At 46.8% G+C, this 12,834-nt stretch overlaps 2 protein-coding genes across 5 annotated transcripts in view; one reads left to right on the forward strand and one right to left on the reverse strand.

The window, feature by feature from the left end:
* LOC144143475 (voltage-gated purine nucleotide uniporter SLC17A9-like) overlaps positions 1-237 on the forward strand; it is a 29,814-nt gene extending 29,577 nt beyond the window's left edge. For all 3 annotated transcript variants that reach the window (XM_077675223.1, XM_077675224.1, XM_077675225.1), the window contains one exon: positions 35-237. Coding sequence is in view for 1 of the 3 variants with exons in the window: in XM_077675224.1 (XP_077531350.1) it covers position 35 (1 nt within the window). In the remaining 2 variants the exon portion in view is untranslated. The remainder of the gene's footprint in view (positions 1-34) is intronic.
* Positions 238-4,852: 4,615 nt separating this feature from the next.
* LOC144143477 (large ribosomal subunit protein eL42) lies at positions 4,853-12,739 on the reverse strand. 2 transcript variants are annotated; one of them, XM_077675228.1, is made up of 5 exons: positions 12,613-12,739; positions 12,068-12,176; positions 10,708-10,775; positions 7,098-7,214; positions 4,853-4,923 (listed from the first exon to the last, which is right to left on the reverse strand). In XM_077675228.1, the coding sequence occupies exons 1-5, from the start codon at positions 12,613-12,615 to the stop codon at positions 4,903-4,905; spliced, it is 318 nt and encodes a 105-aa protein (XP_077531354.1). In that variant the 5' UTR covers positions 12,616-12,739; the 3' UTR covers positions 4,853-4,902. The 2 variants fall into 2 exon arrangements, with proteins under 2 accessions (XP_077531354.1, XP_077531353.1); XM_077675227.1 differs by lacking the exon at positions 12,613-12,739 and adding an exon at positions 12,422-12,583.
* Positions 12,740-12,834: the final 95 nt, after the last annotated feature.

Raw genomic sequence — 12,834 nt, forward strand, 5'->3', positions numbered from 1 at the left:
AGTCACACTTTCACCCTCTCTTCTTTTTTTCCAGACCCAAAGAGGACCGTGGGATTGCCGTTCTCGAGCAAGGTTCCCCCGGTCACCACCAAAGTACAAGAGTCTTTCCAGTTTTACCCGTATTTTTTTTTTTTTCCTTTTTAATTTTTGAGGGGGCGGGGCTTGCCAGAATCATGTGCCTTATTGCCTGTTTCTGGAGCCTGTCATGAAAGCTTTTATTAAAATCAAGTGGTCAAAACAAAAGGTGCCGACCATTCTTTTTCTTTTAACACATCTTTTGCCCCCCGTCAAGTGTAGTTTTTCTTTTACAAACCTCTTTGCAGCATTTGTGACCAGTGTTGACCCTAGACCAACTTCAAAAGGGCTACTTTTGAAGAAACTGCCATTAGATAGGCGGCATTTTGCAGTCTTTTGCATCCTGATTCTCCTGTCACGAGTTTTATTGCGAAATTCTGGTAATTAAGTGAGATAACGAGCGAATCAAATGACTGATGGTAATTGTCGGCTTCCAAGCTGAGCCCTTGCGACGTCACCGACACTAGTTAGTGCAATCAACCGCTTCCTACAACGAATAACAGAATTGCGAGTTTACACCATAGTACATGGGGTGGTGATGTTTGTTGGAATGCATATTTAGCACAGAAACTGCTGCTTTGCCAGTCTGAAAATGACGTCGCTTTTGCCAAAATGGTTGGAAATTCGAAAGTTCGTTATTAACGGAATTTTTGGTAGAAAACGGCATGCATTGCTCCCCGATAGCAATCGATCAAGTTGCCACAGACCAGTTATTTTAAAGAAAGAAAAAAAAAACATCCATTGGCAGTTGAGTAGCCCTTTGAGTTTGATTTAGAGTTGGCAAATGCTTAAAGGGGCCATGCAGACAAAATACAAGTTTACAAGTTTGTTTTATTGAAAAGATTTCATGTTTTATAGTGCCCCCAGTGCTTGTACGGCAGCAAACGATGCAGTATTCACTGAGCAATTATTCAATTTACTTCAAAATTTTGATTCTTCCACAAAATTGCGTGTTATCGTGACGTCTGCAATGAAGGCACAAGAGAGGGCATTCAAACGAACTAACAGTGCGTCATTAGGCTCTGGAGCCTTGCTTACCTCTCAGATGGTGCTACCATAGTCAGCTGCGGACCGTTGTCCGCTGTTGCTGTGTTTTTGACCGTATTTGCACCTGGCTTGTTTTTGTTACGGTAGAAAGTAATCGTTCCGTGAAACATGCGGTATGCTCGACAAACAGGGTCACGTAAGACAATAAGACAACGTCGCTTGCTCGAACCGGCCTGTGCCGTGTAAGACAGCTCCAAAGCGGCGGGCTGCTGTGCAGCTAATACGAGCATAGTGCGCTCAGTACCAACAGCAGTGCGCATCGGTATTTATATGCTTACGTGTATTCTGGTAACTTTCATTGCTTACCGCACCATTATTACTGCTGTAAAATGAATATGCATTACATTTAAGTACAAAAAGCTCGTTTGACAAGCTTATAAGCCCTGCCTAATTTGCATTTGCCAGCCTCAGCCAATTGCAAAGCTGTGCCTATTAGGTCAAAGGTTCTAGTGCAGGAAATGAGCCAGTGGGTCGCATGGCCATTCCCTTTTCCCCTAATTATATAGCTTATTTGAGCGAAGTGTGCGTTAAAAGTGATGTCAGTATAATTCTAATGAGGCAATCTTTCGAATGAACCAAACTTGTGTTTTGTCTGCATGGCGAGTAATGAGTTACACGAGAGCTCAACTATGCAGTGAGGCCACAGATAGGACAAATTCACTGAAGCAACTGTTAATAGGCCTTCTGATCATAAATCCCAAATGCTTGTTAACAACATGTCCTCCTACTCCGTGCAAGGCAAGTTGCCTGCTTACAAGGCAGACCCCTACGAAAAGGAAGCTCTTGGCTTTTAAAATTGTTGGGGTATTGATCTCTTCACACCCAGTTGCAGCCAATGGGTGTTAGAACGCAGGCTGTTGTGCAGCACTGGGAAAGGGCGACAGTTACACGACGACCCAACCTTCGAGGTGTGTCAACTGGCATCCACAGCTCGAAGCACAATGCACAACAATGCTTGGCGTGACTTTAGAATAAACATTAAGCCTAAACATTAGAATTTTCGTGTCAGTGCTCCTTTAAAGCTTATTCTTTCTCGATGTCGACCGAACCCACAGCTTGACTCGCTGCTTTTTCATTCAGTATCATTTGGTGATGTTAGAAATCAGGCCCAACGTTGCGCTTTGACTTCTAACATCACCAAACGATACTGAATGAAAAAGCAGCGAGTCAAGCTGTGGGTTCGGTCGACATCGACAAAGAATAAGCTTTAAAGGAGCACTGACACGAAAATTTTATGTTACACTTTCATTGCTTTTATCGATGCTTAATGGCCTGGTGAACCTGAAACAGCACTTCAAATACTTCAGCGCGCGATAGTTAATTACATTGAACGGCCTGAAAATCGTTTGTTTCAAACAAATTCCTGCGCTTTCATCCCAAACGGCGCATATGACAGACTCCCTGCCTGACCTCACCACTTTGTGCCGATGTCACCGGCGCCCGCTTGAGAGGGTGTTGCGCCCGCTCGCCGCTCGTGGGGCCGTGCGCATGAAGTGACGTCACAAGCTTTTGACAAGCGCTGCCCCGTCACTCCTTTTGGCTCTCCCTGGATGATGTCACGCTGATGTCCATTTGCTGAGTGGCGCTCCGCGCACTGCTCCGTCAGCACGATAAACGAGATCCAATTGAACTATGTTCTTCGCGTCGCAGGCCGCTCATATTTCAGCCAGGGTATTCTGTTGAGTGAAGGAAGCAAACTGTGCAATAATAACGCCCAAAATTGGTGTCAGTGCTCCTTTAATGAAACCAAGGGAAGGCTTCAGAGAGGCGTCCGCATTCCAGGATGCCCTGAGCTCGGGCTGCGTCGACAGCCCTTTGGATCAAACACAGCTGATCTTCGAGGACGGAGTTGGCCAAAGCTCTGTAAAGGTGGAGGTTGGGGGGCGATGGTCTACAGCAGGCTAGTCTGCCCACTCTCTGAGGGTCCCAGGCTCTCCACGTCTCCCAAATTTCCTTCCTGTTCCTCCCCAAACCTCTTAATTGAATGTATTCGTCACCACATGCACCCTGCTCACAACTTGGTCCGCAGAGACAACGCACTAAAGCATTGAACAAGCGTATTAATTGGCTCAAACAGAATGGCACAGCAATCTACCTTACAGACGCCAGTTTTCACTCGATTACTAGAGATGGTGCTATCGCCCTCCATAGCCCTAACCGGTCCATAGACACCATCGTCCCCTCCAAGACGATGTACAACCTGGAAGAATTCTCTATAACCCCCACCATCGAATGCACTGTCAAAATCAAACCCCCTGCCACCTCAAGTTTTGTGTTTAGTGACTCACAAGGGGCGTTGCGAACTATTTCTCGTCATGCCGCACACCCTCCAACATATGACATTCTAAACTGTACCCTTCACGCCCGTCCTCCCCACAAGATAACGCTGGTACGGGTCCCCGGCCATTGGCAGATCCAAAGGGGGGGTCCAGATATCCTGACCCCCCCCCCTTAATTTTTGTATTTTTATACCCCGAAGATAACCGCTCGGGTCGTTGAAAAAGTCCAGTTCTTTTATTTATTTTATTCTTGGTTTTCCAAAATTTTAGCTAATAAAAACAGCTACTATGTTCCTCCCCCCTCCTCCCAATCACCAGCATCATCATCACTGAGAGCAGACTCCCCCCTCGGGAAAAACCTGGATCTGCCAGTCTCTGGCCACGCCACCTTGGACGTTAATGCTCAAGCCCACGCGCTTACCCAAAATCTCTCCCTAGGTCCGCCCACGTTGCGTGGCCAAATGTGCAACACCTTGGCACTCAGAAAATTTAGAGCGTCAGACATGCCGACAGCATCTCTACGCACTATCGGGCACTATGTGCCAGTAGGCAGTGTTTCCCGCAGCGTTACCCTCCCCCCCCCAACCCTCATCCCCTCTGAGGCCACTAACTTTGGTGCATACCACATAGGTGCTGCCATTAGTGACACAGCATCATGCATCCAACTCTCAAAACAGTGGGAACTGGCCAACCAGCTCAGATTTACAGAACCTGGTCTGGCAAACCATCCGAGCAGTGAAAGCACGTATACAATTACGGAAATTTAGGAAAGCAATAGAACACCATTGGCAGTGTGTTCCCAGGTTTCCCTTTCAAGCACTCGTACCCAGCTGTTCTAAATTTACTCTTCCTCCTAGCACTACCACCATACCCCTTTCTTCTTATCCAACTCTGCTTCTGCTGTGCCCTTGCTTCCTTCCAGCACAAAACTAAACTCTGAAAAGGTTCCACGAGTTAGCTGCTCACCCCCACATGGGGGCTGACCTGAAGCAGATAACCCTCCATGCATCTTCACTGGGTATTGGTATTGCAATTCCCAGCCAATCCCCCTTCATAATATAGTGTCAAGTAACGCCGAAGTCTACAAGCTCCAAATGTTTTTTTTGCCAGTCTCTGGCCTTAAAAACAGCCCACAAAACCTGCTATTTAGGTTCGATAGTACAGTGGACTCATGGCTACGTAATTGTGACTGCTGCTTTTAGAATCGCAGGGGGGGGGGCTGGGTTTGGCCTTCCAAAGCTCCCAAGTGGCAAGAGCATTTAGGCCTTTCAGGTCTGTGCTCAGTAGCTCACACGCTGCAACACCAGCGACTAACGTGTCGAAAGGGATCAAACAGTCAACAGCCGTCACTGGTGGCTCGTACCCAGGTGATGAGGGGAGAGCGATACCAGCTGAACACAGCACACACAAATGTGCAATGTCCAACAAGGAAGCAGGCAGACACAGGGGAAGACATTTTTCTCTCTTTTTAGTGCGGGTTGATGGAATATACACAGCCGGATCAGAACTGGATCATTTGTCCCTGGAAGGAGAGAAAAAGAAAAGAGAAACATCAATACGACACCCCCTGGCAACATGGCACAGAACAAAAAAATACGCTCTATCTACCCAGCGAAACAAACCGTCTAGACTTACTCTGCCCTTGACCGCACTGTGCCTTAGAGGACTATACAAAGATGTTCGATACAACACACTTTCCAAACAATTCAACGTGAACCGAGTTCGGTTTGGTCAAGTTGCACAGCTAGTTTCCCTTCTAAAGCGGAATCACAATGCACCAAAGGAAATTTACTTCGGAAGAGCCTACTGGCTTTCTGCTGCACCCTTTTCTAGTGAATTTATTTTTATTTATAATAGCAAAGCAACTGGTCCAGCAGTCTTGACTTCCATGCACCCCTACACGGGCATTTCAAAGGCCTTACAATCGAATGTCATTTGACTGGACACCATTGGGCTTCTCCACGACTAATATGACATTCAGTTCAAATGCAGTCTTCAGTACAAAAAACACCGCCAGCAACTTAGATTTTCAACTGCCTTCCAAACACATTTATACCCTCGTGAGCAGCATCTCAAGGTCGAAATTAGATTAAAATTTTAGAGAGTAATTTTTAGTTCCAGGGGCACGATTTGAAGGAAAATTTTATATGGAAATATCGAGAAAACCAGAGCACTAAAACAGAGCAACGAAGGACCACTGTGGCCAGACAACACAACATGTTTCCAAATACAGCGGCATTCTTCAGAGTACAGTAGAAGCCCGTTAATACGGTCCCAGTTCATACAATTTTTCGGTTACTACGCTCTCAATTGTGAACACCAAAAATGCCCCCTAGTACGTTTTTTTGGCTCGCATTTTTCAAAAAACGTATCAACAAGGTTCTACTGTAATTGGCCCTTAATGAGTTAACTACCCTGTACATACAGATACAATAACCTTTCTTAAGAAGCCAACCCAATTTTTAACTGTATTGGCGAACTGCTTCAATTCAATTGACATTGTAAGTTTGAAGTTGAAATTGAACTGACAGTCCAAGCTTGAAATGCATTCCTTGCACTGGTTGCACTACTGCTTTGACTACCACATTACAGACCGCAAACGGGGTAAAAATAAAATGGACTTCTACTACGCTTCACTGCGACACTTGAAAGCAAGCTCCTCGATATCGCACGGGTATTGTAACGGGTAAATTTCCTCCTTATCTAACAACTCCTGCACCCAAACCCTTTCCTTTCTGAAAACATTCACTGAGCAAGTGACATTGCTTTTAAGCTGCACTAGGAACTGTCCCCCGAAATTGCATGCTTGCCATTTCTTTACACACAATACAAAATACATCTTTTTCCTAGACTACATTCACAGCAGCACACTATTGCCTGCATTCCAACGTGTAGCAACATATGCCGCATTACTCACAGCGAGAAATACCTGGACCACTCAAAGAACTGCACTGCAGCTGGAGAAGGAAGCAAACTTCACTCCCTCAAGGGTGAAAACGGCTCTGCGAAACTTGCCAGTCTTGCTGCTTTTCTTCCCACTGATTTCAGATTCGCCATTATTTTTTGGCTCCCTAAATTAGTTACCAAGATAATCAGAGATAATTAGTCCTGTTTGGAGGAGAACAGACAAAGCAGTGCCAGTCACAGAACTGCAATCTTTATATTTTCCAATACTCTGAATCCTGGTGAATGCAATAAGAAAAGCGTTTCATTGGTGCACCGCTTGGAACTAATTTTACAGCTCATTAAACCTTGATGTTCGAAATGGGCATTCGAAATGGTTCCTTGCTGCTGGTGCCACCAAGGTTTAAATTAACGAGCTGTAAAATTAGCTCCAAGCAGTGCATCGAAAAACAGATTCTCTTATTGCACTCACCAGGGCTCATAGTATTGGAAAATATAGAGATTACAGTTCTGTGACTCGCACTGCTTTGTCTGTTGCTCCTCCAAACAGGACTAATTATCTTAGGAACTGACTGACGAACTCAAAAAATAATGGCGTATCTGAAATCAGTGGGAAGAAAAGCAGCAAGAATGGCAAGTTTCACAGAGTTTACTCGAAAATTCAAAGGAGCTGTTTTAAGAGCTGTGTCCCCGCTTAAACTATCGAATTCACCGCATGCAGTTGCGTGCCAAATTTCCCAAAACAGCCTAAATTTCCGCCCAACTGCCCCTCAATCCGAAAGGGTGCCATACCTTGCGCTTCTTGTCGCCGCCGATCTCGAAGTGCTTGCAGCGCTTGATGGGCAGCTGCTTGCGGTTCTTGCACTCGGTGCACTCCATACGCAGCACAATCTTCTTGGTCGTCTTGGCCTGCACCACATCGAGAGCGTTCCGGTCAGCACAGGTGCACACAGCCAAACAACAACACAACCACAACAACTGCGGTTCACCGGAAACAGTCGAGCATATTTTACTGCAGTGCCCTGCCTCAACCACAGTTTCCTAACATTAAAACACTCCTGGGACCACAGCCATCTCCGTCGTCTCAGCGTAAAGTGCTAACCGCATTATTTGAATACGTCAAAGACATTGGTGTCGCTGGGATGATATAGAACCAGAACATCCTTGCACTTTGCAACCGTCTGTAGGCTTTTCAAGTGTCGCACTGACAGTCCCCAACAACCACGGTGCCTCTTTTTTTTTTTTTTTACTTCTTTCTTCTCTCTCTTCTGTCGTACTTCCTACTGCAACTATTCCCTCGTCCCCACCCCGCAGAGTAGCATGTAGGCGTTAACATGCTGGCAGACCTCTCTGCTTTCCTCTAATAGTCTCTCGCTCTCTATCACACAACATTTCCGCCCCATCCCTAGTCCCAATCATGACTTTCCAAGTGCCGAGTCAGTCCGCATCTGCCCAAAGCATTTCAAAAAAGCGAGCTTTTGAAAGAGACCGGCAGAGTTCACCGAATTCCTACAGAGCCATCTGTCTATTCCGTGCGAAGGTTAGGCTCTCAGAACAGTTAACATACCCCAAGTTACTGCAAACGCTGCAAACAAAGCACAAATTTACACAGCCCAAGTAGAAGACAAAATTAAGAAACTCGCAAAACAGTGAAAGGTGAGAAACAAAATGGGCACAGTCCCTCCAGTGGCAGACAAAGGACATAAGTAGTTGCCAGGCATGCTAGAAGCTTGTGCGAGACCAGGCATCGTGTTGCAAGCTTTAGGATAGGCATTCAAGCTACCATAAAGAATTGCCTCCCTTCTGGTTTTGAAATTTCAAAAGTTGTGCTCCACTCTATAACTAGCGTACCTCAAAGTTTGCATACACCCATTTACACAGGCAGCAGTTTGCACACACCCGTTTACCCACCATTGCAAAAAAAAAAAAAAAATCAATTGTTTTCTTGGAGACAACAAAGGCAACGTCTGGTCTTGTTGGCGAGCCATGCCAAGCAACAATGCAAACATGCGGCTCACCTAAACACTACTTCTAGATTTCCCTTCAGTATATATTAGCACTAAACTATGCTACCATTGTCTGTGCACTCAAGAATGAGACTGTCACCAAGATTAGATGTTCCCTTCTGGCCAAGCATGCACAGTTCACTCCCGATCCCGCAATCGCCCTGAACTGGTGCACGAAACGCTGGAAAGGGAAGGTGTAATCCGACCACGGAGCAAGAGTAGGAGGCAAAATGGCCCCGTGCGGAAAGCGCGAGCGAGCGGCCAGATAGTCCCGATGAAAACCAACATGAACTACAAAGCTTCGTAGCTGTGATGGCGAAGGAGAGGGTAGCGGCACCTGATGGATGAAATAGTGGCCACAATTCAGCTCAGGGCTGCGCAGCAAAGTGCCCATCGCGGTGGGCATGCAGTTTCTTCTGCGGCAGATGACGCCAGCTTAAAGGGACAGACAACAGATTCTTGCAGAGTGCGCATCCTCTGGCTCATTCAAATTCAGCATTTTATGTACTGGGGTACTGCAGAGAATTTCCAAATAAACAGGCAAAAATAATATTAATTTTTAACTGAAGTTTCCAAAGTCTGAAAGGTGGAGGCCCTGTAGTTTCTAAATGTGACACTACCATACATGTCCGAACAATTCCTGTGGCTTCAATTGATTTATTGTAGGTTGATTGATTTGATTGATTGTGGGGGTTTAACGCGCCGACGCAACGCAGGCGATGAGGCGCGCCGTAGTGGAGGGCTCCGGATTAATTTTGGCCACCTGGGGATCTTTAACGTGCGTCGAAATCTCGTACACACAGCCGTTTTTGCTTTTCGCCTCCATCAGAAAAGCTGCCGCCGCGGCCAGAAATCAAACCCGCGACCTCGTGCTCAGCAGCGCAACGCCTTAGCCACTGAGCCACCACGGCGAGTGTACTCCAGCAGTTTTCAATGCGCGATTCAAAAACCCCATAAGGGACAGGAAAGACTGCACATTGTTGTTTTAATTGGGGGCAAATTTGTGAATACCACTTTTAATCTCACGTGCAGTTAGAAGCATGATGCCACACGGCTCACTGTCAACATTTGCCAGCATTCGTTTAGGTGGGACACGTATGGCTCGTAGATCTAGAAATTCTGATTTGAACAGTTCTATGGCGCTATCAGCAAAACTGTTTCGGGGGTGCTTCAAGTGATTCCCTTTGATATGGGATAGAGACAATATACTCGACAAAAATCTGTTGTCTGTCCCTTTAACCTTGGCCAAGCACTTGTGGCCATCTCCGGCCGCCCTAGGAAGCGTCGTTTCCCTGTCTTGTTATCACTCTGCGGGTCTGCCACACCAACGATGTGGTGCTCCAGCAGCAAAACTGGTGTGTCGTCCACTTTACGTAGCCAAACAAAGTGGTTATTCTCTGAACATGCCCACACAGTGACTGTCAAGCAAGTATAGAGCTGCAGTCTTTCTCAAAGCTGGACACGAGCACAGGCACCCGCCAGACGAACCAGTCACAACTCTGGCCGTTCAACCACTTCTGCCGGTTTCCTTCCGGCCAAGATTGGTACTGCTTAAAAGCCGGGCAGAAGTTTATAAAGGTGTCACTTCGGCCAGGGACACAACACCACGCTAACCGTGTTGCAGCACCTTGCCATCACACTGAACCAAGCTAAATAACTTAAAGCCCCGTTCCCGGTCTCTGCAGAAGGTGCGAAACCAGATACAGCCACAGTAGAGAGAATCGAAGCCCTGCCCAGTCCAGAAGATGTTGTAGGCCTCGGATGCCTGGTCAAAACAGCAGTCTTGCCAGGCCCTCGGCCCTGACTTGGGTATCACAGTCCCTGAACAAGTTGGCTAAACACTGATGTAGCAAGATCGAGGGCCGGAAAAACCTCCAACACAGTTGGGTACCGCCTGCCACAGACGCTAGAAGACACTATGCTTTTACGTCCTCGCGAAGAAAGGGCACAGACTTCCCTAGATGAGAGTGGGCCTACCATCACACACCATAATACGGGTCAGCTAAGGTGATGAAAGCAAAGGCTGCTGCAGGAAGAATCCCAGAGGGCAGAACCGGTGGCAACAATGGTGGAAGGTGCGCTGTTCCACCTGGATGTCTAAGACTGAACCTTTTTCCATCGGACATAAGGTAATGTCCTACGCCTAATTCACGCAGCAACCACCAGTTTCTAACACCCTTCATACGAAACTTGTCTCTGTGCCGTCACTGAATAAACGCATCCTTTGTCCGGGAATGGCATCATCTAGTCACTCTTAGTGCCAATGGCCCGAAAAGGGGATCGAGAACCGCCGCAATGCAGTTACGAGATAGGTCAGTGCTTCTGCAGAAGGCCTTCAGGACTGGCCAAAGCATGCAGGGCTCAAGTGGCGAAGACTCGCGCAGGGAGGGCCTTACCTTTTTCCGGAAGATCGGCTTGGTCTGGCCACCATATCCCCGCTGCTTACGGTCATAACGGCGCTTGCCTGCAAAGGGGGTTAACAACAGCCGTTAGCACATCCGATTCCCCTTTTACACGACTAATCGGCAAGACACACAGACCGGTGAAGGCCGCACACAAACACACAATCCGCTTCAAACCAGCATTCCCTAAGGCGAAGAGCTGTATTCATCCCCTCTCCACTGTGCCCAATATTGGGATACAGCACAAGGTGGTGTGGACCTCATTTAGTCATGCTCCACTCGCAAGAATTGGTGTTGCGATGCATGCCTCATCTCACTTAGCTCCTCACTAAAGCAAGGGAGTGGAATGAACAAGTGTTTTCACGAACGCTCAAGTGCAACCACGACCCTAGTGAGAAAGCTAGGCGATGACAATGACTAAATAAATGCCGTGACATACATACGATGGGGGAGCAGGGCCCCCATTCAGTGTCAACTCTACTCTGAGCTGAGAAAGGTGCACCCACACAAAACCATGGGCACGGCCGCACGCTGACCCAACCCCAGCAGTTAGCTAGCTCAGTGGTACCAGAAAAGTGGCACGAATTCGGCGCACTAAGCAGCAGCAGCATTCTTTTGCAGCACGGTTGAACATGCAGCAGTGTGGAACGGTCCATTCGACTAAACGGGTCCAAGATGCTTCGGCAACACTTCGTGCAGTTGTTTTCTTGCCACAGATTACTTCCTAGATTGCGGTACCTGCTACAGCGCATCACCAGTTCAATCAACTGCAACCCAAGGCCTTCGGGCCTACTTTACCCAACTTAACACGTTTACGATCAGCATATTGTAGCTACGCATTCACAACTGATCATTTCAGGGAAAAAAAAAGGCGAAAACATTGTCTTTCAGAATTTGAGTTCTGAGGCGAAAACAACCAAAACCATCTAGCCAAATTAACCTCAAAGACAACTGCACCACGAAGGTTTTAGTTTTCTTTTTTTTTTTTGAACCAGAACTTGAATAAACTGTACAACTGTACAAAAAGCTGTGGTGTTATATAGAACTTCTGCCTATCACCTATGCAGTGTCTACAGAAGCTCGCCAATTAATTTTTTTTTTGTCCTTTTTGCACTAGAATCTTTTTTGAACTAGAAGTTGCACAATACTGTGCAAACAGCTTCGTTGCTCAAATGAACTTCTGCACCAAGCCATACAGCTATCACAGCTGTTTATTTTTGTTGCAAAAGTTAGTCTTATCGGCGTGTCCTAGTCTCTCCTTTTCCGCCTCAGCACTGGGTGCAAAAAAATACAGTGAGACGTTACCGCAACACGGCTTGACGTTTTCAACACAAAGATCGAAATGGTCGCTTACCTTGGGCGTACAGAGAATCCTTGCCCTTCTTGTACTGGGTCACTTTGTGCAGGGTGTGCTTCTTGCACTTCCCCTTGCAAAAAGTCCGCCTCTGTTTCGGCACGTTCACCTGACACCACACACACGCGCACGTGGAGAGAAAGGGGAGGAAAAAAAACGATTTTAACATGACACCGTCAACGGATGACTGAACTTTTGCGCATCTGACATATACGGCTGAGCCGCCAACGAAACCAGTGTCACAATTACAAGTATTTCTTTCTAACTTTTGCAGCCAATCTACAATTCCTGATTCACATATAATGCTATCTAATAATCCCCCACGCGATTCAATCCCGCTCCCCGACCCCTCACCATGTTATGCCACAGCGACTTCACAAGGACTAATAGTCAAATTACGCCGTCCCGACGCGTAATTTATATATTAAATTAAGAAGACACATTCGCTCTGCTCAACCCTGCATTACTTAACGTCGATGAAAACTAATACGCGCGATTGATTACGATTTAAAAGTCGAGCCGGCCAAATAACGCGACTTCCTCACCATTTTGCCAGTTTCTAAGAGGAACTGACGTAGTAACGTTGCCCTGACGTCACTTCCGTTGCTACAAAAAATGGGGGTAGCAAAGGGGGACAGCACTGGAACTCTCGCCAGCAGCGTCGTTTCGGCATTAGTGTCACGCAAAAATTAGCCAGATTAGTCGAGCGGCTGCATTAAATTAACTGGTGTTATCAATTTTGAAAGCGAATTATTGCGTAGCAGGGT

Source organism: Haemaphysalis longicornis, unplaced genomic scaffold (genome assembly GCF_048455015.1).
Source record: "Haemaphysalis longicornis isolate Haplotype H1 unplaced genomic scaffold, Haemaphysalis longicornis Haplotype H1 scaffold_6, whole genome shotgun sequence".
In the NCBI taxonomy this organism is placed as follows: domain Eukaryota; kingdom Metazoa; phylum Arthropoda; class Arachnida; order Ixodida; family Ixodidae; genus Haemaphysalis; species Haemaphysalis longicornis.